This window comes from Rhineura floridana, chromosome 1, assembly GCF_030035675.1.
Source record: "Rhineura floridana isolate rRhiFlo1 chromosome 1, rRhiFlo1.hap2, whole genome shotgun sequence".
Taxonomy (NCBI): Eukaryota; Metazoa; Chordata; class Lepidosauria; order Squamata; family Rhineuridae; genus Rhineura; species Rhineura floridana.
This window is the reverse complement of record NC_084480.1, coordinates 85,538,630-85,561,793: the sequence shown is the minus strand read 5'-3', so window position 1 is coordinate 85,561,793 and position 23,164 is coordinate 85,538,630. Positions and strand designations below refer to the sequence as shown.

Here is a 23,164-nt window from a genome sequence, read left to right as displayed (position 1 = left end):
CCCAAATGGATCCCAACCAGTCCAAATAAATCAATGTCTAGTATTGTCCTATAAACAAAGGCCATTCTTTAGTTCTTTAGTACTGAAGAAAATCTAAGGTTGAGGTTTAGCTTGAGACTTTCTACATCTGTGATGAGTAGATGTGTGCACTGTGGGTGGCTGCACATTAAAAGTGAAAAGATGTTTGTTCTGGAACTGTGGAAATCAAATGTGCTGTGGTAATATAAAATGTGGGTGGTAAGGCATGTGAATCAAGGCTTTTCTTGATATCCCTGTTTTTATAATTATTGCATTGATTGGAAATGCACGTCCTCAGCTTAACTTTTAAGTCTAAAGCAATTCTAAATGTTGGAAAGAAAAATATTACCCAGAGCTTGTATCCTTCTTGGACGTCAAGAGAACTTCCTTTACCTCTGGGACAGCACCACCTCCTGGTTGAAAAAGAGGTCAGTTTGGTGATGGGGGGGGGACTCCCAACCCTCCAAGACCAGCTCTGTCTTATGGGCAGGAAGCACAATTTTTATAAAGTTCCTCAGAGTTCTTCAGCAAAACTTTTAAACTCTTTTAAAATTTTCCTATTATTCCTTCTAACTTCTCCCCTCCACATCACTTTCCTTATAATCCCTAGTAAGGAGTTGTAATTGCACTCATACAGAAGGAGGTGGTCAGGAAGCAGCACCCTAGGATCTCAGCAGGACCTATAGCATCTTTATGAAGAGGAGTCCAAAAAATCCCAATAGGAAGAGGGAGAGTTTCCAGGAGAAATACAGGCAGGCCTTTCAATAGTTGTACAGATTACTAGGCACAACATTGTATATATAATTTATATACCCAGTAGGTCACTGTGGTCTGCGGGAGAGTTTCTCTTAAAAGTTCCAAAGTGATCAGAAGCCCACTTCACAGTAATTCACAGCAGGGCTTTCCCTGTTCGGTGGAATAGCATTCCTCTCAAGATATGACAGGTATCCACTATCTGCACTTTCCAAAAACAACTGAAGATGTTTTTGTTCTGATAAGCTTTCCTAGGTCTCTGCCATGGGTGTCTTTTATTGTTTTCATTGTTTTTCAATATATTTACTGTTATTTTCTGTACTGTTTTAAACTGTTTTATTATATTGTGGACATTGCCTTGAGACATATATGCGAAAGATGAAATAATAATATTTCTTGACCACTTCAATTATCAACTTCCATTTTTAAACAACATTATCCATCCTACCAACTGTAATAACTGTTGGATTTCCTGACACCTCAACATTTACAATGATTAATTATTGCCACTGTTCTTTGAAAATTATTAAATGAAAAACTAATTCATTTGGATTGCCAGTATCATTTTTTTAAAAAATTCTAGACATTGATGAGTGCCATATCTCACCTGACCTCTGTGGAAGTGGTACCTGTGTCAACACTCCAGGCAGCTTTGAGTGTGAATGCTTTGAGGGCTATGAAAGTGGATTTATGATGATGAAGAATTGCATGGGTAAGTAAATCAAGGAGGATTTAGTGTATATATGACATAGATATTTTTAACCTTGTGCAAGCCATGTTCATAACTATGTGCCCATTTTTCATATCTTTTTATTGTGTTTATTATGTATATGAAGTATTTTAAATCTGTTATCCCTTTGTGGGCACAAAGTAACCTTTAATGAGACTAGTGGAGCCACTGGACACAGAACTAGACATAGCACATGTTTTAGGATAAGCAGCAGTTAAAACATCTAAAATTTGTGCAAACTACAGCCTATAAAGGGATACATTCTTCCATTGTCACAGGAGTAACAACAGCAAAAGGTGACATACTACTTGTGAGAAACATGGGCCACTTTGCCTTTGGTTTGCTGCTTGCAATCTTTTGCTAAAATGATTCTTTCATTATATATGGGTAGAAGAGAAAACTTGAATATTTGATAGCAGTATATATGAGGCTTAGAAATTGCAAATAAAACAATTCTGCATTATCAGGGTTTTCCAATTTCATGTTGTTGTTTTTTACCCTGATAATGAATTTTGGGGTCACTCAGACATGAATAAATCACACAATTTCCTGTATTCTATACAATGTTATGTTTTATTTATTATGAAATAAATATATGTATTTATTATGCAATAAATAGGAGATAAATAGCCATTGTTGTTACGAATTAGCCTCCTTCTCAGAAAGTCATACATTCCTACCTAATTACTTCCAGATATTTACAATATCTTACTTCATCTCAAATCATCCCTATAACAATATTTTCCACATATTTTCTTTCTAGATATAGATGAATGTGAACGTAACCCTCTTCTCTGTAGAGGTGGCAAGTGTGTGAATACAGAAGGAAGCTTTCATTGTGACTGTCCTCTTGGGCATGAATTATCTCCATCACGTGAAGATTGTGTAGGTAAGTTTCAGATATCTGAAAATGAAATGTTAGTTCTATAGCTAGTAATTTTGCCAGAATTTATAATAGGTTGGCTCAGAATATGAATTTATCTAGCTCATAATGCTTGAGTGCATTACAGATCAAATGTATTTTCCCTCAAACATTCTCAGGCTTGAAATGTAAAATGAGATCTTGCATATGTGAAGTCAGAAATTAGCCTAACCAGAAAGGTGAATTCACAGAATTTTTAAAATATTAAACTAATGAAACTCTCATCAGTTGCTATAAACTATCAGACCAAACTGATCAGCCAAGCAGCCTATTTAATCTATTTTGGTCCATTTTCTTGGTCATTAAATCACAGCTCAACAGGCTGTGCCAAAGCTCCCAAGGACTTATTTTTTAAGGCTCTTGGGAATTGTGAAGGCCCTGAGTAATTGACACAGAAAAGCTCCCAAGCTTTCAGGGCAAGGACACCTGCACAATTCCTGAAGTCTGACCAGGATTGGGGAAGTTCCCCAACCTAAATGAGCTAAAGCTTAGGCAGAGTCCTTTTATCAGGCTTGTCCATGTTGGAGTTTAATGTGGATTTGAAGCTCCTTATGCCTCTATTTTGTGGCATCCACATGATGTCCTCCTCATCCAAATGGTAGCATGCACTTCCTGCTTGCTAAATTCTGATTTTTCTGAACCAAGGATGATCTGATAAAGGAAGAAAATCCAATATAAAATTGCATGTTACTTGACATACTGAAGTGCATTGTGTGGGTAGTTTTTTTACATGCGTGGAAACATTTGACCAAGTGATGTCTATCGCCACACCCCCTACTTCCATTTTGCTTCCATAAGCCTAAAGGAAAGGATGCAGTCTGCTTTTTTCCACCACTTGTCGTTGAAGGCATGTTCACAGTATTGTTATTTTTAAAACACCTCTTTGTACAAACAGTTATATGAAAAATAAAAGTAAAAATTGCCCTTGCCAGGTACAGGAGGCGGGAAAGGAAAACGGGAGGAAAGGAGGACTGCCTTTCATGCAAGTGGCTCCAAATCCTTGCCTGGCTTGGAGCAACACAAATCATTTTTATTTTTGACTATTTTGTCAAATTTGATATGTCAAAAATATGTATTTCAAAAATAATAAAGTGTGCATGCACATGCAAACAAATATCTGCAGGCATGCCCAAAATGAACCTCAGCTTTCCAGGCTTGGAGTAACACACACATTGTTTAAAAAAAATTGACCTCTCTTTTGTGCAAATTTGATATATTGAAAAACTTGAATTTCAAAAATAAAAACAAATGAAACTTGGGTTTTCGTAACTTGTGGTATGTGGGGAGTTACTAATTGAGGCAAGAGGATGACAACACGGCTCAGAAATACATCCTATCAAGCATCACCCACTGTGAACAGGAAACATCAAGGTAGATTTTGAAGTCATAACATTGGAAGCGTGTGTGTGTGGACAGAGGCACACAAATGTACACATGGAAATAGTGGTCTATGTACGCATTATCACCTTAGTGTGGACACAGCCATAAACCTCAATAAGCCTTCCCAATAGATCATGTGACTGTAGTTAAGGCTGAGTCAGGGCTTTTCCATAGGATTAAGGCAGGTGGAACCTTAAAAGCAAGCTTTGGCCTGCCAGATATCTCTGAACTATGACTCCTATCATCCCTGGCCATGCTTGCTGGGACTAATAGGAATTCTAATTCAGCAACATCTGGAAGGCCAAAGGTTCCCCACACATGGGTAAGAGGAAGGAATTTCTGTTGGTGCGTGTGGAATTGCGTGTCTGGCTCTTTACAGGTGAACAGCAAGACGTTCAAGAAATCCAATGCACAGATAGAGAACTTGGTTAAGAGTCCTTTACTGTGGACATTAAGTTAGCAAAACAGCATTCAAGACTTTTCCCTCACGAATACAACACCTAGCAAGAACTTCTTCCCCCACAGAGCTTCTTTCGGTTTCTCTCCAGCCTTTTGTAGATAAGACTGGCCTCACTGGGCACAGCTGCCTGCCAACGTCCTTGATGCTCTCCCTGGCTGGATTAACCCCATAATTACAGTTTTGCTCATCTACTCATGTGAGGCACATATGCACGTACACATATCTAACAATTTCAGAGAGTATACAAAGGGATTCTGTCTAATCTTTATCTAAAAGAAAAAGAAAAAGAGATGAAATGTTGTGGGACAAGAGCTAGGAGAGAGCTCTTGGAAAACAAACAATTTTTCAATTGCTGAGAAAGCTTGTAAATGCCAAGCTGATTCCTAATTGAGCCAAGAGAAAGTTTCCCCATCACTGTCCATAAACTCATGATCACTGATGCCGAAGAGAACATCCCATATAAATATTCTTTCTTTCATTGAAATCTGTCATAAGGCTGTATTCACTTTGAAAGATAAATAAAAAGCAAAGGAAACTTATCTATGACAGAAAATCCAATATTTGTTTTGAGTTCTCCAGAACTCTTCATAAGGCTGAATGTTAAAGAAAGCGGGGGGGGGGTTGGCTCAGTGATGGGACAAGTGCTGCGCTGAAACCTGTCTCCAATTCTTTAATTGGTGGACAGGTTTTCTTCCTCTGTGAAAGAGGCTTCCATTTTTCTGCCTCATTCTCACGGCAAATTGTAAATTCCTTTACAATTTGAGTGGGTGCAGGTTTTTCAGCTTACCTTTATTGTGGCATGCATGTTTCCTTCTAGTAAACATTTTTATAGCACTGTTCAGCTTCCCTAGCTGCCCACACTTCCTGATATGAAAAAACCCTGTGAGAGAAATTACCTCATGATGCCTATTGCTGGGCTTTAATTAAAGTATGGGCACCTGGGAAGGCTGCTGAGTGCTGACTGTGATGTTCCATACTTTAATGTAAATGTTTCATGCTTGTGTATTATAATATATATGGTAAGAGGTTTACTGGACAGTGAAAAAGTGGATAAGAGAAAAATCAACTCATTTGGCTGGATGGGAAGGAATAAGCTGAAGCTAAATCCTGACAAAACCAAGGTGCTGTTGGTGGGTGACAAGGGACGGTTGGGGGACATAGACCTGGTGCTTAATGGAGTATGATTACCCCTGAAAGACCAGGTCCGTAGCCTGGGGGTCATTTCTGACTCCCAGCTGTCTATGGAAGCTCAGGTTTCGGCTGTGAGCCGGGCAGCTCTGTATCAACTCCACCTGATACGGAGGCTACGCCCCTACCTTCCCAATCATCTGCTCCCACCAGTGGTACATGCCCTGATCACCACTCGCCTTGACTACTGTAATGCGCTCTATGTGGGGTTACCCTTGAAAACGGTCCGAAAGTTACAACTGGTACAAAATGCGGCGGCGCGTCTGATTACAGGCAGCCGCCATCGAGATCATATTACTCCTGTATTGAAGGAATTGCATTGGTTACCGGTTGTTTACCGAGCCCAATTCAAGGTGTTGGTTTTAACCTTTAAAACCCTGAACGGTTGGGGCCCAGCTTATCTGAAGGAGCGCCTCCAGCGTCGACAAGGATGCCGCTCAACAAGATCAACCTCGGAGGACCTTCTCTGGATCCCACCAGTTAAAACAGCTAAGCTGGTGAGGACCAGAGAGAGGCCCTTTTCAGTAATGGCCCCCACCCTGTGGAACTCTCTCCCATATGACTTACGCCATGCCCCATCTATGATCAACTTCCATCGGACTCTGAAGACCTGGCTTTTTGGGCAGGCTTTTAAGACAGATTAAGTTTTTACTGTTTTTAAAATTTTAACTGTTATGTTTCTATTTTATTGTGTACGTCACTCAGAGTGGCTGGACAACCAGCCAGATGAGCGACTATCAAATTTAATAATAAATAAATAAATAAATAAATTGAAATGTGGTGTTGGAGGAGAGCTTTGCACATACTATGGACTGCGAAAAAGACAAATAATTGGGTGTTAGAACAAATTAAACCAGAACTATCGCTAGAAGCTAAAATGATGAAACAGAGGTTATCATACTTTGGACACATAATGAGAAGACATGATTCGCTAGAAAAGACAATAATGCTGGAAAAAACAGAAGGGGGTAGAAAAAGAGGAAGACCAAACAAGAGATGGATTGATTCCATAAAGGAAGCCACAAAACTGAAATTACAAGATCTAGACAGGATGGTTTATAACAGATGCTCTTGGAGGTTGCTAATTCATAGGGTCGCCATAAGTCGTAATCAACATGAAGTCATATAACAAGAGTTTGACATGAAGGCATATAATAACAACATGAGTTTGTATTAGAATGTTTTTGGTAAGTGATGAGTGTTAGGAGGAAATGAGTGAGTAGAATGCTGGAGTGTGTTGGATGGTGATTTGCTGAGTGCTTGAGAGTGAGAGGTTTATATTTGAATTTGTGACTATATGGGCAGTTAGAGGAGAGTTGGTGTTAGATTGCTTGGAGAAAGAAAAAGCGCCAAATGGAGACTGAAAAATTAAGATTACAGCGTGATCTTGAAACAAAAATTAAGATCTGAAATGTAGAAATTAAAAGCTGAGATTTGGTGGGAAAATGTAGGAGAGCAGGAGAAAAGTGGAGAATTTTAAAGCCCCCAAATAACTCCCCGAGATCTTGTGGCATATGTACAAGGTGATGACCCTGAAATATTCCTGTCAACTTTTGAAAAAGCAGCTCAAGTTTAGGATGTACCTAGATGTGAATTTATGTATCCCAAGTTTAATAACAGCTGAACTGGCAGAGGTATATCACAGTTTTATCTCAGAACAGCCCATAACATATTGACATGTTCCAGACCATTTTAGAAAACAATTTTGAAATTGTTATCTGCAAAGTGGCAAGTCATATGTGGGCCTAGGTGCCAGAATGATTTATTTGATAAACAGGTGAACAGTGCCAAAGATTTCACAAAAGAAGGCATAAGGGATTTGAGGATTTTAGATCAATTCTTATATCAAATCCCCTCAGAAATATGTTTAATAGTGAGGGACAGAGGTCCTCAGAATGTTTAGAAAGCAGCTGAGTTAGCAGACCGGTTGGCCTTAAACAGATGGGGAGGGTCAGGCAAACTGCTCAGAGAAAACCATTGTAAAATAGCTGATCTCAGAGAGCATAATATGGGGCTGAGAAAGGAACAGTTGAAACATAAAGAACAAAGTTCCCAGCCTAAAGCAAGTGTGAGTGAAAGAGGACAATTCAAACCAGCATTTAATAAAAATGTTGACAGGACCTGTTCCAAATGTGAGAAGCTCTGTCATTATCAGTATGCCTGTTCTGAAACCGTAATGACATCTAGCAGCCCAGCTTCAATAAAGTTGTCGAAAACTGTGGATTCCTCCTCAGATTCCACACAGAAAGTCCATTACTAAAGTGAGATTTGAAAAAGTCAGACTTTAATTCTGAGCTGAGAGAGGAAGTTCTTGTAAATGATACCAAGTATTGGGGAATGAGCTCACTCTAATTAGAGAAGATCTAATTGCTGCCTCAAATATAATTCCTCATGAAACAATAAAAATAAAAGGAGTTGGGGGGGATCCAAATGAAATTCCACTGGCTACAGTGAAGATTCCATGGACAGAAAGGAGGAAGTGTACAATGTGGCAGTAAATGCAGATCAAAATGAGCCAGTTATTTTGGGCAGAGACATTATGGGTGTAGGTGAAAGAAGGTATGTAATCACCAGAGGCCAAATTGTCAAAGCTGCTGAGGCTGCTGTGGAGAAGCAGAGACAGGGTGACAATGTATCATTTCTGTCGGAGACTAAACCTGCTGACCAGACTGAATGTGGTGTCTCTGCTGAATCATCTGTGGAAAGAAAGTTAGATACAGATGTACAGTAGGGCCCCGCTTACTGGCGCTTCGCTTACCGGCGTTCCGCTAATGCGGCAGCTTTCGTTTTCCATTTTAAAGCCGATTTTTGCTCTTTTGCGACGTTTTGTGACATTTTCGCATCATTTTTGCACGGCGGCCCCATTATAGTCAATGGGGTTCCGCTTTACAGCGGGGGCCTGGTCCCTAACCCGCCGTATAACCAGGACCCTACTGTAATGTTTCTCCCAGAGCAAGGCTCATGTGTAACAAAAATTTAAGCAGGAGGAGAATAGTGACCCAGTTTAAAGGCTATTAGAGAACAAACCTTGATTAAAGACATCCCCTGTGCAGGTATGATAAAGGAGCAAGTTGGATGGAGAAAAGGGCTGTTATGTGGGATTACACAGGGTGTGTACCAGTGAAATAACTTGGTGGTTCCTCAAAGATGTAGGCACAGCTGGCGCTAGTGGGCCCAGGACCTCAAAGGGGCCCCTCATCAGGCCAAGCCCAACCCTGCCATGCTGGTGCTTCTACTTTTGCTGCTTCTATTATTTATTTATTATTCAATTTATATCCTATCCTTCCTCCCAGCAGGAGCCCAGGGCGGCAAACAAAAATACTAAAAACATCATAAAAACAGACTTTAAAAAACATTAAAACAAAACATTTTTTTAAAAAACTTTCAAAACATCTTTTAAAAAAAAGTTAAACATTTTTTTAAAAAAAGGTTTAAAAACATATGAAAAAGCAGTTCCAAAAAGCAGCACACTGGAATAAGTTTTCAACTTAAAAGACTTGTTGAAAGTGGAAGGTTCTGCTTCTGCCTCCTCCTTTCCCCTTACAGCTGTCTCCACTGTTCCTCCTGCTGCACATTCCTGGCAGGGCTGCCACTGCTCTTGGCTGCACTTGCTGGGCTGCTGGAGTTGGTGGTGGACAGTGGGGCTTGAGGGCAGGAGGCCGGAGGCTTTCACTTGCATGCCTCAGGAAAGGAAAGAGGTGCTGCTGCTGCCACCATTACTGCTTGGCACAGTATGACTCAGTTGAGTGAGTTATGTGAGGTGAAGGGGGTAGGCGCTCACTCATTCTGTGCTAGACAGTGGCAGCAGTACCTCTTCTTTCTCCTAGGGTGTGCAGGCATAGGCCTGTCTCCTTCTCGCCCCTTCTTTCCCATCTTGGAGCCTGCAATCCACTGGAAACTCCTCCCACTAGCTCAGCGAGCATGGCAGAAGCCTTGGAGGCAGGTCCCTCCAAGGAGCGGCATGCAGGGAAGGGGGCCCCTAGAGGAGTCTATATGTCCAAGGGCCCCACACAACCTGGGAGTGGTCATGAATGTAGACCACAACTTTGAACTAGCTCCTGACATCCACTCTGCAAATCTGTTGGTTATGAAGAAAAACTAAAAAAAAAATAACTGCACAATATCATTTGCTTGACCTAAACCAGGAAGTCACAAAATAATGGTGCCTTGTTCTGTGTACCAAAGGTGTAGAAGAGTGGCTCCCCTCAAATCATTACCCATCATGAGGTAAGCATCTCAGAGGGTGGGAATGGACATAATTGGGGCATTTCCAAAACCTTCAAAGCTTAAGTGGAGGTTTATCTTGGTGGTAGTGGATCATGCCATAAGATTCCCTAACACTAAGCTTTTAAGAGTAGTGAACTATGTATTTAGAGTCAGAGCCAAACAAAAGGCCATGATGCAGTTGGTGCCACGAATTCTTAGCCTGGCTCAAGATCAACAGAGTGTATGGTATAATAGGAATGCATGGGAAAGGTCTGATATTGTAGGCGACATAGTGATTATTTATATACTAAGGACATGTCAGAAACTACAGGACAGTTGGGAGGAGCCATTTGTAGACAGCGAAAAGCTGGCCACCTTGACTGGAGGGAAAAGGAAGGGAGGACCCCAAGATGCTGAGAGAAAAAAATTGTATTATAATTTATTTATTTATTTATTTAATTTAATTTCTATACCGCCCAAAGCCAAAAGGCTCTCTGGGCGGTGTACATAAGAGTAAAACAGCAACATAAAATACAAAAACATAGAAATAAATAGCAAACTCAACAGAACAAATAATTAAATAGCTTTAAAATACAATAAAATACAATTAAAGTGTAGTTAAGACAAGCAAAGACTCACATACATACACACACCAATCTCATTCACACCACACAGCATACATCCGGCGACAATGTCCCACGCCGAAGACTCTCCTCGCGCAGTGCGGCAGCAACGATGAAATAGGCTGGGACCTGGTCCTGCAGGGCGTGGCAGCTGTTAATAGCAGCAGTCCAGCAGGAAGGGTGGTGGTGGTGACAGCCAGGGGAAGCAACACAGCAGCAGCAGATGACGAGGGGCTCTCCTTCCCTGGCAGCGCAATGTTCCTCTTCCTGCAGACAGAAGGTCTTTATGAAATCGTGGAGGACTGGTGAAATGTCGGATGATTGGAGAAGGGCTAATGTTGCCCCTATCTTCATAAAGGGGAAAAAGGAGGAACCTGGGAACTACAGACCAGTCAATCTGACATCGATCCCTGGGAAAATTCAGGCTCCCTGAAAGCCACATCTAGAGGCTCCAGAAGACCATCATGCTCTACGTGGCACCAGTAGTGGTCCTTGTCCTCGGGGTCTATCCGGATGCTGAGCCAGGCGTAGTACGTCCCGTCTGAGTTGGGTGCCACATCCCTGCGGATAGTCTCCTGCTCCAAGACCTCCCTGTCCTTCCTCCAGGTGGTGTCGATCTCCTTGGGGTAGAAGCCGTAGGCCTGGCAGATGAGAGTTTCCAGCCCATCATGACCTGCCATGAGTGTAACTTTCACCGTTGGAGGGTCTTTCCTCTGCAGCTCCTCCTTTCCACACTCCAAGAGTTTCGGCAGCCAATCAGAGCACTCCTCCTCCAGGTAGAACTTCAAATGATGAGACCAAGTGACGTCAACCTCCCACTTCCGCTTGGTAAACTGGGCCGGCACATCTGCTGACGTCCAGGTGAGCGTCTCCTTGTCGAAGGAGAGGAAGTCCTTCCCGTCATAGCCGTACTGGCAATAACCTTCTCTCCGGCCGTCTTCGTGGATCTCGCAGCCACACGCCAACTGCCAAGTGTGAAAGCCTCTGGTCTGGTTGTAGTGTTTTTGCAGATTCTGCAGGTCCCTTCTGAACCTCTGCTCGCTGCTCTGAAATCTCCAAGTGTTTATATCCCAGAACTGAGGATAGTACTTCTCCACATTCTTCATCCATGAGATGCGAGGCTGGGCCCGCCTCGTCTGGCTGTCGTAGTAAGTAGCGAGCTGGCCATCCACATACGTTACCCCACTGAACTGGACCAGTCCTTGGCTGGGCTCCCACAATGCACTGTACATGCCATCCATGGAATGAGATGAGGAACCAGGCTCCCTGAAAGCCACGTCTAGAGGCTCCAGAACACCATCATGCTCCACGTGGCACCAGTAGTGGTCCTTGTCCTCGGGGTCTATCCGGATGCTGAGCCAGGCGTAGTACGTCCCGTCTGAGTTGGGTGCCACATCCCTGCGGATAGTCTCCTGCTCCAAGACCTCCCTGTCCTTCCTCCAGGTGGTGTCGATCTCCTTGGGGTAGAAGCCATAGGCCTGGCAGATGAGAGTTTCCAGCTCATCCTGACCTGCCATGCGTGTAACTTTCACCGTTGGAGGGTCTTTCCTGAGCAGCTCCTCCTTTCCACACTCCAAGAGTTTCGGCAGCCAATCAGGGCACTCCTCCTCCAGGTAGAACTTCAAATGACGAGACCAAGTGACGTCAACCTCCCACTTCCGCTTGGTAAACTGGGCCGGCACATCTGCTGCCGTCCAGGTGAGCGTCTCCTTGTCGAAGGAGAGGAAGTCCTTCCCGTCGTAGCCGTACTGGCAATAACCTTCTCTCCGGCCGTCTTCGTGGATCTCGCAGCCACACGCCAACTGCCAGGTGTGAAAGCCTCTGGTCTGGTTGTAATGTTTTTGCAGATTCACCAGGTCCCTTCTGAACCTCTGCTCACTGCTCTGAAATCTCCAAGTGTTTATATCCCAGAACTGAGGATAGTACTTCTCCACATTCTTCATCCATGAGATGCGAGGCTGGGCCCGCCTCGTCTGGCTGTCGTAGTAAGTAGCGAGCTGGCCATCCACATACGTTACCCCACTGAACTGGACCAGCTGGGCTCCCACAATGCACTGTACATGCCATCCATGGAATGAGATGAGGAACCGGAAGCAATAAACCGGAAGGCTCCCAACAGGACAAGCAGGAGTGCAACCATTTTAGTTTGGCATATATACACTAATACATGAACATCACAAGCGCCTCATTGGAGGAAGCCGCTGGAGGGGAGGGTTGCGAAGACGGTCCGTGGGAGTGAGGAGAAAAGCCGTTCATGGCATGCCGACCCGCCTGCCTGCCTGCCTCCCTCCGAGGAGGAGTTCTATTATAAAAGTCCAAATGGGTTTATTAAAATGAAAGCCCAACGCGTTTTGGCCACTCTGTGACTTGGCCTTCGTCAGGGGATATACAGGTCTAAAATATAATCTTCAACAATTATGTCTGCACAGGTCCGTCTGAAAACAGGTATGTGCAAAGTTTCTCCACCAATTCTGTGCAACTGAATAATGACCAACAGTTAACCTATTTCCTTGAAGGTAGTGGGCCAGATCAAGCTGACTTGTAGCAAGAGGGCAAGCAGAAGAGGGGTCTGAACAAGTAGTATGGTTGGAGGAAGTGAATGTGCATCCAAAGAAGTTTGGTGACATATCTTTAATGAGATATTAAATGAGATTTAATATCTCATTAAAGAGAGGGGGTCACAGAAAATATTTTGGAGTGGCAGATGTCAAGAGGCTGTGGACAGACAGAGACCAATACTGATTGCTCCAGATGTTGACCAGCCCTTCCGCCAGACTTATGTGACAGATTCCGGGCTTGAGGCTATGCTTTTGCAGGAATGGGAATGGGTGAAACATCCTATTGTCTTCCCGAGCCACAAGCTGATAACAAGAGAACAGAACTTCGTGAGTCCAAGAAGACTGTTTGATCATTGTTTGGGCCTTGAACAAATCATGCTATTATGTTTGGAGATTAAAATTCTCCATGCTTATGGACAATTATGTGCTGATGTAGAGAAAGACTATGTGGAACAGCAACACCAAGCTGTAGAGGTGAACATGCAGGAATTTCTGGTGGAACATCAGCACATTAAAGGCAAAGACAACATGACCACAGACGGCTTGTCGAGGCTGGGAGCAGACACTTTTGTTCCCAAACCTCCAGATGGAGACTGTACGGACTCTCTTCCCTAGAGAGAAAGAGGAACTCATTTCCTTGGGAACAAGAAGTATACTACGCTTATATATAAAGGGGAGGGGGAGAGATGTGATGTTCCATACTTCTATGTAAAAGTTTCATGCTTATATTTTATAATATATATGGTAAGAGGTTTGTATTAGAATGTTTTAGGTATGTGGTGTTGGGAGCGGGGAATGAGTGAGTAGAATTCTGGAGCGTGCTGGATGGTGATTGGCTGAGTGCAATTCTTTACCATGCTAAAAGACTGCCATTTTCAGTAGAACGTGAGATTTCAAGGGATCATATGGTTTGATATTGTGACTTACACAAATGTAGCTCTACTGTATATGTATCTAGACTTGTGAGCATTTTAACATATGTTAGGATTGATTCTGGTATTATATGAGCAGTGTGATTACTACTTTCCTGTGGTGTAAACAGTACTATTCTAGTCGCTTCACAGTCTCATGAAAGGGGCAACCACATTATTCCTGAAATGTAAGAACTGGCCCTTAGCTATTACAATTTTAGTATTATTTTGACACATGGAAACATTCAGAGTCAGAACCCACTTTCATTAAAGTGTTAGCTTTTTATCCATTGCTATTGTGAAGTGTATTCTGGACTTCACAATGACCAGTAGATGAATTATAAGCAATTCTTGTTTTTCAGATATTAATGAATGTTCTCTTAGTGATAACCTATGCAGAAATGGCAAATGTGTGAACATGATTGGGATGTATCAATGTTCCTGCAATCCTGGGTACCAGGCCACTCCAGACAGGCAAGGCTGCATTGGCAAGTATTGGACACTATGACACAGATATATTTATTTCAGCATAAAAGTTTCCAGTTTCATTTTTTAATTAACTTTGATTTCATTACTATAAATTAAATCAATGAGCGCATCTTTCAGAATCCAGCCAGGATTAAAAACCGCACTGTTACTCTTTATTGTTGGACTATCTTATACATTCTCATTTTATTTTACATTTCAGTCACATCATACTAAAATCAAAGTGTTGCTATGTTCTGCTGATAAGGAGAAAGGAAAATAAAAACATCAGGGAAAGGTGGGGTGCTTTAACAAAGTACTAAAGATACCTAATAATCTGTCCTAAATATTCCCACCCTAGATATTGATGAATGTATGATCATGAATGGAGGCTGTGACACCCACTGCACTAATTCAGAAGGCAGCTATGAATGCAGCTGCAGTGATGGATATGCTCTGATGCCAGATATGAGGACTTGTGCAGGTAAGCGAATGAAGGCTAACAGCTTGATTCTGTTCTTCTGAACTGCATCTATAAAGTATTGGGAATTACATGTGAATTCCCATAAAATGTAGTATAGTGCTTAAGGATCAAGCTGTGAACTAGAAAGCCTCTGTATGGTTCAAATGCCATCTTGACCATTACTAGGAGCCCTTAATGGACTTATTAGGTACCCTTCCAAAAGCCAATGTTTCTCAGTTATTTTCGTGTAATGCAGAGAAAATAATATAGGCGTACTTTACATTGTTGTTGAATGAATGTCTGAGATAATGACCTGGTTCACTTGTCGTGCCAACCATGATTTGTCATCGCATGAGTGAATCATATTTATTTATTTATTATTTTATTTATTAAACTTGTATACCGCCCCATAGCCGAAGCTCTCTGGGCTTACAAGCTTCCTCCTTCCTCACCCATTCTCCAGTTTCCTCCCTGACTTCCTCATTTTCATCCAAACTGGGAAATTATGATTTGTGATTGCCTTCCAGACTAGAATGGGGAAACACAGTTTGAAGTTCATTTCAAGTTCTGGCGTGGAGGGCAAGCACAAATCATACTTCACCAATTCAAATGTTACAACAAACTGTGATTTGCCTTATACCAGAAATAAGGGAGGAAATCAGAGTGCATAAGCCCAAGGCTTGCTCATGTAACATTAACCTATGCTTTTCCATTACATGTGAACTGGCCTAGTGAATATGAAATGCTTTAAATATTATAAAACTCTGTATTAATGCTAAGCAATAGTGTATATACGTTAACACCAAAACTGTGGCATTGTATAAGGATCTAACACTGGACCACACTGATACAATAGTGTCCTTTGATATATCCTACCAGACAGATGCTCTTGCATGTTCTTCAGGGCAGCTTTGCTTTGGAAGGGCATCAGCGGTATGGATGGATGTTTGAATTTGAAAAAGGCCAATCTTCTTAACATTTTGAGAACATTCTGGCCCGACGGTACCAGAGTCATGGGTGCAAACTTTGTGTCCTCTAAATGAAATGTATTTGAAGAGAACAACACATATGGTCATGTCCCTCTTGCCTTATGCAGGATGTTGTTGTTTCAGTAGCACAAGCCATTCTTTGTGCCATTGCAGCTATGTATATATAGGAACAGGCTGAAAATCACATCCAGTAACAAAAATGAGCATGGTAGTTTTTACAGAAGATTTGTCTAGTCAACATTTCCCAGTGATAAAATTTTCCTCTAGACATTGATGAATGTGAAAGCAATCCAGATATCTGTGATGGTGGGCAGTGCACTAACATTCCAGGAGAGTATCGCTGTCTTTGTTATGATGGATTCATGGCTTCTATGGACATGAAAATATGTATTGGTAAGTAATTTAGATGTAGCTTTCAAAAGTTGTGTTAATATATTCTTAATGCATTATGTATGATCTGTGTTTTTAATAGAAATATTTCCCTTGGGGAAACAAGCAGCTTATATTTTAATATTGTGATTAATTCAAAGAAGAGTATTTAAACCTCATAAGGAGCCTTGACAAGTTAAAATACAGTCAAATCTAGAGACAGCAAACTGCCCCATACTCTCCTTGGAGGGACCTGAAAATGAACCTATTTCCTACAAATCAAAAACAAAATCTATTATTATTATTGTTGTTGTTGTTAAATTTAGATCCCTCCTTTTGCATGGGGGAGTTGTAGTAGAAGCAGCAAAGAACAAGGAGGAAGGTTTTCTTTCCCCTTCCCTCTCACTCATCCTGATATGCTCCATAACACATCAGGAGTGAAAGAGTGATAGTGGGAATTGTCATGGCCACTGAGAGAACTTTCCAAATCCCATCTCTCTGTTGTTGCTAGATCTGTCTTCTCCACTCTTCACTTGATGGTAAGTAAAGGGGAAGGGTAGGCAGGGTGCTTTGGGGGCTAGCAGGGAATGGGAAGGGGGAGGGAATCTGCAAGTCTTTTCTGGCTCAGAAAAGGTACTTGTGGTGATGTGGCCAACAATATGTCTCCTTGCCACTCTTGGCTTATTAAAGCTTGCCAATGGGGTATGACCAGGTAGATTCAGTGTGTGGTCAACACATCCTTGCAGGACAGGGTGGTCCCTGCCTTTGTGAGAGAGGCAGTGATCCGACTACGCCTGAAAAAGCCCATTCTGCACCCACTGGTTTGTGCCAACTGCTTGGTCACAAATACCCCATTTTTAGGGAAGGTGATACAATAGATGCAAGTACTCATATATGAAACTGATTATCGTGATACATTGCAATCTGTATTCAAGCCTGGTTATGGAACTGAATCAGCCTTGGTCACAATGATGGATGAAGTTTATTGGGAGAAGGACAGGGGAAGTATGACCGTATTATCCTTACTTGATCCCTCAGCGGCTTTTGATACCATTGACCATGTTATTCTTCTGAGACAACTTGGTGAGATGTGTATTGGAGATGCTGTTTTTCAGTGATTCTGATCCTATCTCCAGGGTCAATTTTAGAGAATAGCATTGGATGATTGTCTGCAGGTGAGGTCTGTTACATGCAATATAGGAATCAGGCCTTTAGTATCAGGGCACCTATCTTCTGGAATTCTCTCTGGTTAAATATTAGATAGGTACAATCTCTCGTCTTTTTGGCACTTCTGAAGACCTTTTTCAACAAGCTTTTAAAATAAAGATACTTCCTAGTCTGTTTCTGTACTGGAATTGTTTTTAGATGTTTTTATTATTTTATTGCTTTGTGTTTGCCATTCTGGGTTCCTTTGGGAGAAAGTTTTATTAAATTGTAGCAACTATCAAGTGTTATGCTTCACTGAACTGTCCTGTTCACTCCCCACTTCCTCATTGGTTCATTTCTTGTTGATGTATACAATGGTTTGATTTAATTGTAAAATGTAAGTTGAAATAATGTATTGAATTTTTGGTATAATTTTTATGTTGATTGCATAAGATCATTTATTTTAAGTCGTTAGACTCTAACAATAAAAACAAGTTTGCAGTTACTAACTGAGCTATGTGAATTTACAGATGTAAATGAGTGTGACCTGAATTCAAATATCTGTATGTTTGGAGAGTGTGAGAACACCAAGGGGTCCTTTATTTGTCATTGCCAGTTAGGTTATTCTGTCAAGAAGGGAACCACTGGATGTACAGGTATGATATACTTTGATCCATTGTGCCTTTCTTAAAAACCAAATAATTGTGGCATACCTCTTTGCACATTCACATCTCTAAACGTTGGAGAGCAGTCCTAAAGTACAAAATAAACTCAAAACTACAATTCTTGTTAGTTTCATTATGCTCCCTATTTGAATATGTAGGTATTGGTACTATCTTACCAAGTACCACTGTCACATAAGTCTGTTCATTTCAATAGGTCTTCCCTAAAAATCTTTTGAACAGTAGCAATGCTTGGTATATTGAATCCATTATTTTTAAAGTCTTTAAGGCTGCAGTCTTATAAACACTTAACTGTAAATAGGCTGCAAGCCACAATTAACACAGTGGGACTTACTGCTGTGTAAACATGCATGGGATTGTACTGTATGCATCAGTATTATGTGACAAAAATTAAGCCTTGGCCATTGTAATTTTGAATACTTCTAGTGAATATAAGAGCATTATGAATTACAATGAGCTGGTTCACAAAACATGCTGTGTAAACCTTGGCTTAGTGAGATTATGCAAACATGTGGACTCCCAGAGAGATTTCACATCCATTTAGCCCCTCTCTGGCTCTTTTTGCTATCACACTGCAGTATGCCAAGGTTCATGTCTTCTGAACTAGGACTCATGATTAAGCTATCTTCTCACTAACCATGAGGTGTTCCCAACTTTTGTAGATAATTCCTCTTTCAGCAAGCTTTTTAAGTAGAGACTTTTACCAGTCTGTGTATGTGCTGGAATTGTTTAAGATGTTTTTGATGTCATTTATTTTAAGATGTTTTCTTTTAATTATACAGCCACGAGAGTGGCTCTATACTATAGCCAGCATGGATTTTTTGCATTCTGCAATGTTAAATTGAAAATACCGTCCATGCCATGCTGATGTTTCCCATAAGCTCATTACAAAACAAAACCATACAAAACTTACAGTCCTGAACTCAGAAATGCTTGCTTAATAACCCTCTCAATTTTCATGGCGATTCACAAAACAGTCAGAGATAATCGAGAGTTCAAAGTGTAAAAAGAGAGACAAAAAAACAGACTGCTTTTGGACTTTTTTCTGTCAGTGTGCTCATAATTTGTTGAAATTAATTAAAAATCAGCCATGTTCACAGAGTACCTGTAATCCTATTACTGACCTTGCTCCATACTTTGACCTTCATCTTAAAAGTTTAAAAAATGTGTAGCTGATTTTTAATTAATTTCAGAAAGTTAGCATTGCAGTGAATGATAAGCCCAGGCATGCTCAGTAAGAATCAACAGTCAGTGTTCTAAAAGACAGGCTCACAGCTGCTTCGCTTGGCTAATCAGGGGGCTGATTAGCTGATTATGCCAGACCATTATTTCACTTTAGGCAGTCATGGCTTGGAAGTGTAGTTTGTGAAGGGTGCTGAGATGAGACTCCTATTCCCCTGACAGAGCTCCAGTGGCCAGAGTGGTTTAACAGTCAGCTGCTCTGATTGAAGCTCTGTGAGGGGAACAGGCCATCTCCTAGCAACTCTCAGCACCCTTCATTAACTACACTTCCCAGCATTCTTTGGGAGAAGCCATGACTGCCTAAAAAGAAATCAAGGTCTGGTGTGGATGTGGCCAGGGACAGCTTTGGTTTAAATTTGGGTGGGAGGAGAATAAAGAGGTGGAGGAAACCCTGGAAAGCAATGATACTGTTCACAATGCTTTCCTTTTGGAAAGGAAAGGGGCATCCCCTCTGCCCAGTGTCCGCACACCCAATCTCCTGCTCTCCCCCTCCCTGCTCCTCCCCCAGGTCAGTTTCACCTATCTTAAGCATGATTGCACAGGAGTAAATTCCACTGAACTCACAAAGCATCCAAATGATAAAATCTGGCCTCCCTTCTTCCTCCCTGCTATCCCCTCTCTCTTGCCCCTTCCCTCCACCTTCCTTTGTCCCTGCCTCCCCATCCCCTTCCAATCCCTTCCTTCCCCCTCCTCCTCCTTCCTCTCCCCTCTCCCCCTCCTCCTCCCCCATGGTCAGTATCTTAAGCATGGTTGCACTGGAGTAAATCTCATTGAGCTCAGTAAGCATGCAAATGATCAAACCTGCCCTGCCCTCGTCCTCCCTCCCATCACCTCCCTTTTGCCCCTTTCCTCCCCCTTCCTTCACCCCTCCCCCTCAGCTCCCCTCCTTTCCCCTCCCCCTCCTTCTGCTCCCCTCTCTCCTCCCTCCGTCTCTCCCCTCTCCCCTCCTTCTCCCCCTCCCCCATGGCCAGTTTTACCTATCCTAAACATGATTGCACAGGAGTAAATCCCATTGAACTCGGCATGCAAATGATCAGACCTGCCTTCCCCTTTCCTCTCCCTTCCTCCTTTCTTCCTCCATATCTATAGCCAACAGATATTTATATCAAACTTTAAAAAGCAGGGAAATTGGGCAGCTATAGTGAATGCACCAGGGGAGCAGGAGACCTGACCTCTTCTCTGAGATACTGTACTGCCCTACAAATTCGTCAAAATGCAAACACCATTTGGGTTGGTCTTTCAGAGTCCAATCCATTTCCTGTGTAGCTTGGAAGAATTTGGTAACATGTGCCTCTGAGCATATGGTGAGTGGTGGCAATAACTGCAATCAGCCCAAATAACACAAACAAGACATATGTTGTGCTGATCTTGTTTTAGCAGGGAGAAAGCAACAATATTAAGAAAGTTGATATAATTCAGATAGGAACTTTAAATATGTTTGATGTACTTTGCAATGTTAGTGAAGTTTCCTATAGTAAATCTTTTTTTTTTTGCTTCACTTTCTGTGATTATGTGAAGTACAGCAACACTTTGCAAAACTAAAAAACTCCAAAAACAATTGTGGAATTATGGTACTGACTATTCAGCAGAAGAGTTTCCAATGAACATGAGGAGTTTGCACAAGATAAAACAGTGGGAGGTGAAATGTATTCCAGCAAAATCCTAGGTGTGCTCTATGTTTTTACTTGACCATGCCCACCCTTCCTCAAGTGGGATGGTTTAAGCATAGCAAGCTGAACACATTCATCTTGGGCAGGCCAAGTTTGTTTTTTCCAACAGCTAGAGACATTGCTTAAGTAGCAACATATTACAATCGGTCTGATTTTACATCAAACTGCAGTTTCAGATTCAACTGTTAATGCACCCAAACTAGAAATAGAACATAACCTCCAGTTTGAAACACAAAAGGCTGTCTTCACCACCATATGACATCGAGCAATAAAAAGGCTTTGAAATGAATAAAAATTGACACAGATTTCTAGGATGAATGAGAGAAATAGAATTTTCTAGGTTAGATTGTCTGTAGAAACAGTAGTAACACAGAAAAGAAGCAAAGTAAGAAGAACACTAACAAACATACAAAAATGTAATTCTCCATCTTTGGAGATGGCAGGTGCTGCCACCACTAACCGTATGCTCAGAAGCACGTTACCAAATTTTTCCAAGCTACACAGGAAGTGGATTGGACTATGAAAGACCAACCCAAATTGTGTCTTGTTTTTAAGCTGTTGTAAAGTGCTTTTAATGTTTAGTTTGCTGCCCTGGGCGCCTTCTGGAAGGAAGGATGGGAAATAAATAAATAAATAAAATCTTTATGCTGTCAGATACTGTCCTTTTTTTTTTTATAATAATTTTTTTATTATTCAAATTTTTATAAAAACAAATACAAATACAACAAAAACAATACAACAGAAAGAAAAATAAAAGAAAAAGAAAAACTTGACTTCCGATTTGTTACAGATCAGCTATAAGTATATAATATATATCAAACCTGTCTCCTAGAACATACGAAATTCACTTTTTTCCAAAGTCTATCTTAATTAATCGTCAAATCCCATTATCATCATTTCATTTTTTTCTTTCAACAAAAAGTCCAAAAGAGGCTTCCATTCCTTAAGAAATGTATCTGTCGTTTTTTCTCTAATAAGACATGTCAATTTGTCCATCTCAACTAAGTCCATTAATTTCAATAGCCATTCTTCCATTGTTGGTATCGTTTCCATTTTCCACTTTTGTGCATATAGTAATCTTGCTGCCGTGATCATATATAATATTATTCTTCCATATTTCTTTTCCTTTTGTTTATCCATAAAACCCAATAAAAAAAATTCTGGTTTTGACTGAATATTTATCTTTAAGATTTTTTGCATCGGGACTTCCCGGAAGGAGTGCTGGCTGGTGGTTGTCTCTGAGGGAGCTCTGCCTCAGAGGAAGCTTTTTTCAGGTTAAAAGCCAGCCAAGAGGAATCTTGGACTGGCTTAAATGTTCTCCAAGGTATAGGAGAACCGATCAGATTTTCCACAAGACTTCGTTGAGCTGTCGGCGGCTGGAATTGATCAGGAAATTCCTGAGATAAGAAGGCATGCCGATCGGCTGAAGACGGAGTCAGGATTTCCACGCAAGCTGTACTGGAAAAAAGCGAAGCGTTCTTTTTTTTCTTCTTAAAAAAAACGTTCTTAACCAGCGAGCCTACTTCTGTCTAAATCTTATCATTTGGCTTAAATTACTACAATAAAAGGGATTTGTTTACGAATCAGCAACTGAGAAACCTGGGTGAGTCATGCTTTTTCTCTTTTAAATATAATTAAGGAAGAAAGAAAATGTAAACAACTTATATACTTTTTTTTACAACAAAAAGCTGGCCTGAATTTGGAGTTTTAAAGTTTAAAAACGGATGAGAGGTAATTATTATATTTTGGACTATTTTTCTCTTTGGACTATTTCTTTTTGGACGAATCTGCTGCTCGTATATGTTACTAATTGTTTGGTGTTGGCAACCAGAATTGTTTTGCATTCTTGGATGTAGATAAGAACTGTGCTGTGCTGGCTGGACTTCAATAACAGGCCTGGAATATTAACTTTTTTGCTGGTGGAGGAAAAAAAAAAGAAATAGACTGCCTCTAGGTTTTGGAACAGTGATTAATATCAGAAATTAAAGGCTTTTCTTGAAAATGACAACTGAAAAAGCAGCTAAGACCCAGGAGCGAAGAAGAAGTTCTACTGATCCACAGGAAGGGGTTATACCCCCAGATATGTTTCAAAAAATAATGGAAGGGATTAATGATATAAAACAGGAAATGAAAACTGAATTGACAGATATAAAAGACTATATTAAAACACAAGTGGATGAGATTAAAGGGACAATTGGGCAAATAAAGGAGGATGCAAAAAACACTAAAGAAAAGGTACAAATCTTGGAGAATAGAACAGATATATTAAATCTGGAATTAGAAAAAAACTTGGACTATATGGCTGTGACTGAAATGAAAAATAAAGAACATTGTTTGAGATTCCGTGCAATTCCTGAGGAAACAGGTGAAGACATCAGAGATAAAATT

General features: G+C 41.1%; 2 protein-coding genes across 2 annotated transcripts in view; one reads left to right on the top strand and one right to left on the bottom strand.

Moving 5' to 3' along the window:
- The window catches only part of FBN2 (fibrillin 2), a 419,303-nt gene that overhangs the window by 218,513 nt on the left and 177,626 nt on the right, over nucleotides 1-23,164 (top strand). Inside the window, exons 26-31 of the mRNA XM_061625313.1 lie at nucleotides 1,355-1,483; nucleotides 2,265-2,390; nucleotides 14,112-14,237; nucleotides 14,576-14,698; nucleotides 15,934-16,059; nucleotides 17,712-17,837. Coding sequence (XP_061481297.1) covers nucleotides 1,355-1,483; nucleotides 2,265-2,390; nucleotides 14,112-14,237; nucleotides 14,576-14,698; nucleotides 15,934-16,059; nucleotides 17,712-17,837 — 756 coding nt within the window. The remainder of the gene's footprint in view (nucleotides 1-1,354; nucleotides 1,484-2,264; nucleotides 2,391-14,111; nucleotides 14,238-14,575; nucleotides 14,699-15,933; nucleotides 16,060-17,711; nucleotides 17,838-23,164) is intronic.
- Nucleotides 4,529-12,907, bottom strand: LOC133375558 (MHC class I-like protein MILL2). The gene is made up of 3 exons (XM_061607315.1): nucleotides 12,776-12,907; nucleotides 10,683-12,334; nucleotides 4,529-4,532 (listed from the first exon to the last, which is right to left on the bottom strand). The coding sequence occupies exons 1-3, from the start codon at nucleotides 12,905-12,907 to the stop codon at nucleotides 4,529-4,531; spliced, it is 1,788 nt and encodes a 595-aa protein (XP_061463299.1).

What these genes read in the sequence shown, in the direction of transcription:
- LOC133375558 (XM_061607315.1), bottom strand. Translation starts at nt 12,907, where the DNA reads ATGTCACCAAACTTCTTTGGATGCACATTCACTTCCTCCAACCATACT. An exon ending in TTCAAGGAAATAGGTTAACT is followed by an intron (nt 12,335 to 12,775) that starts GTTGGTCATTAT and finishes TGGCATGTACAG; the next exon opens with TGCATTGTGGGAGCCCAGCT.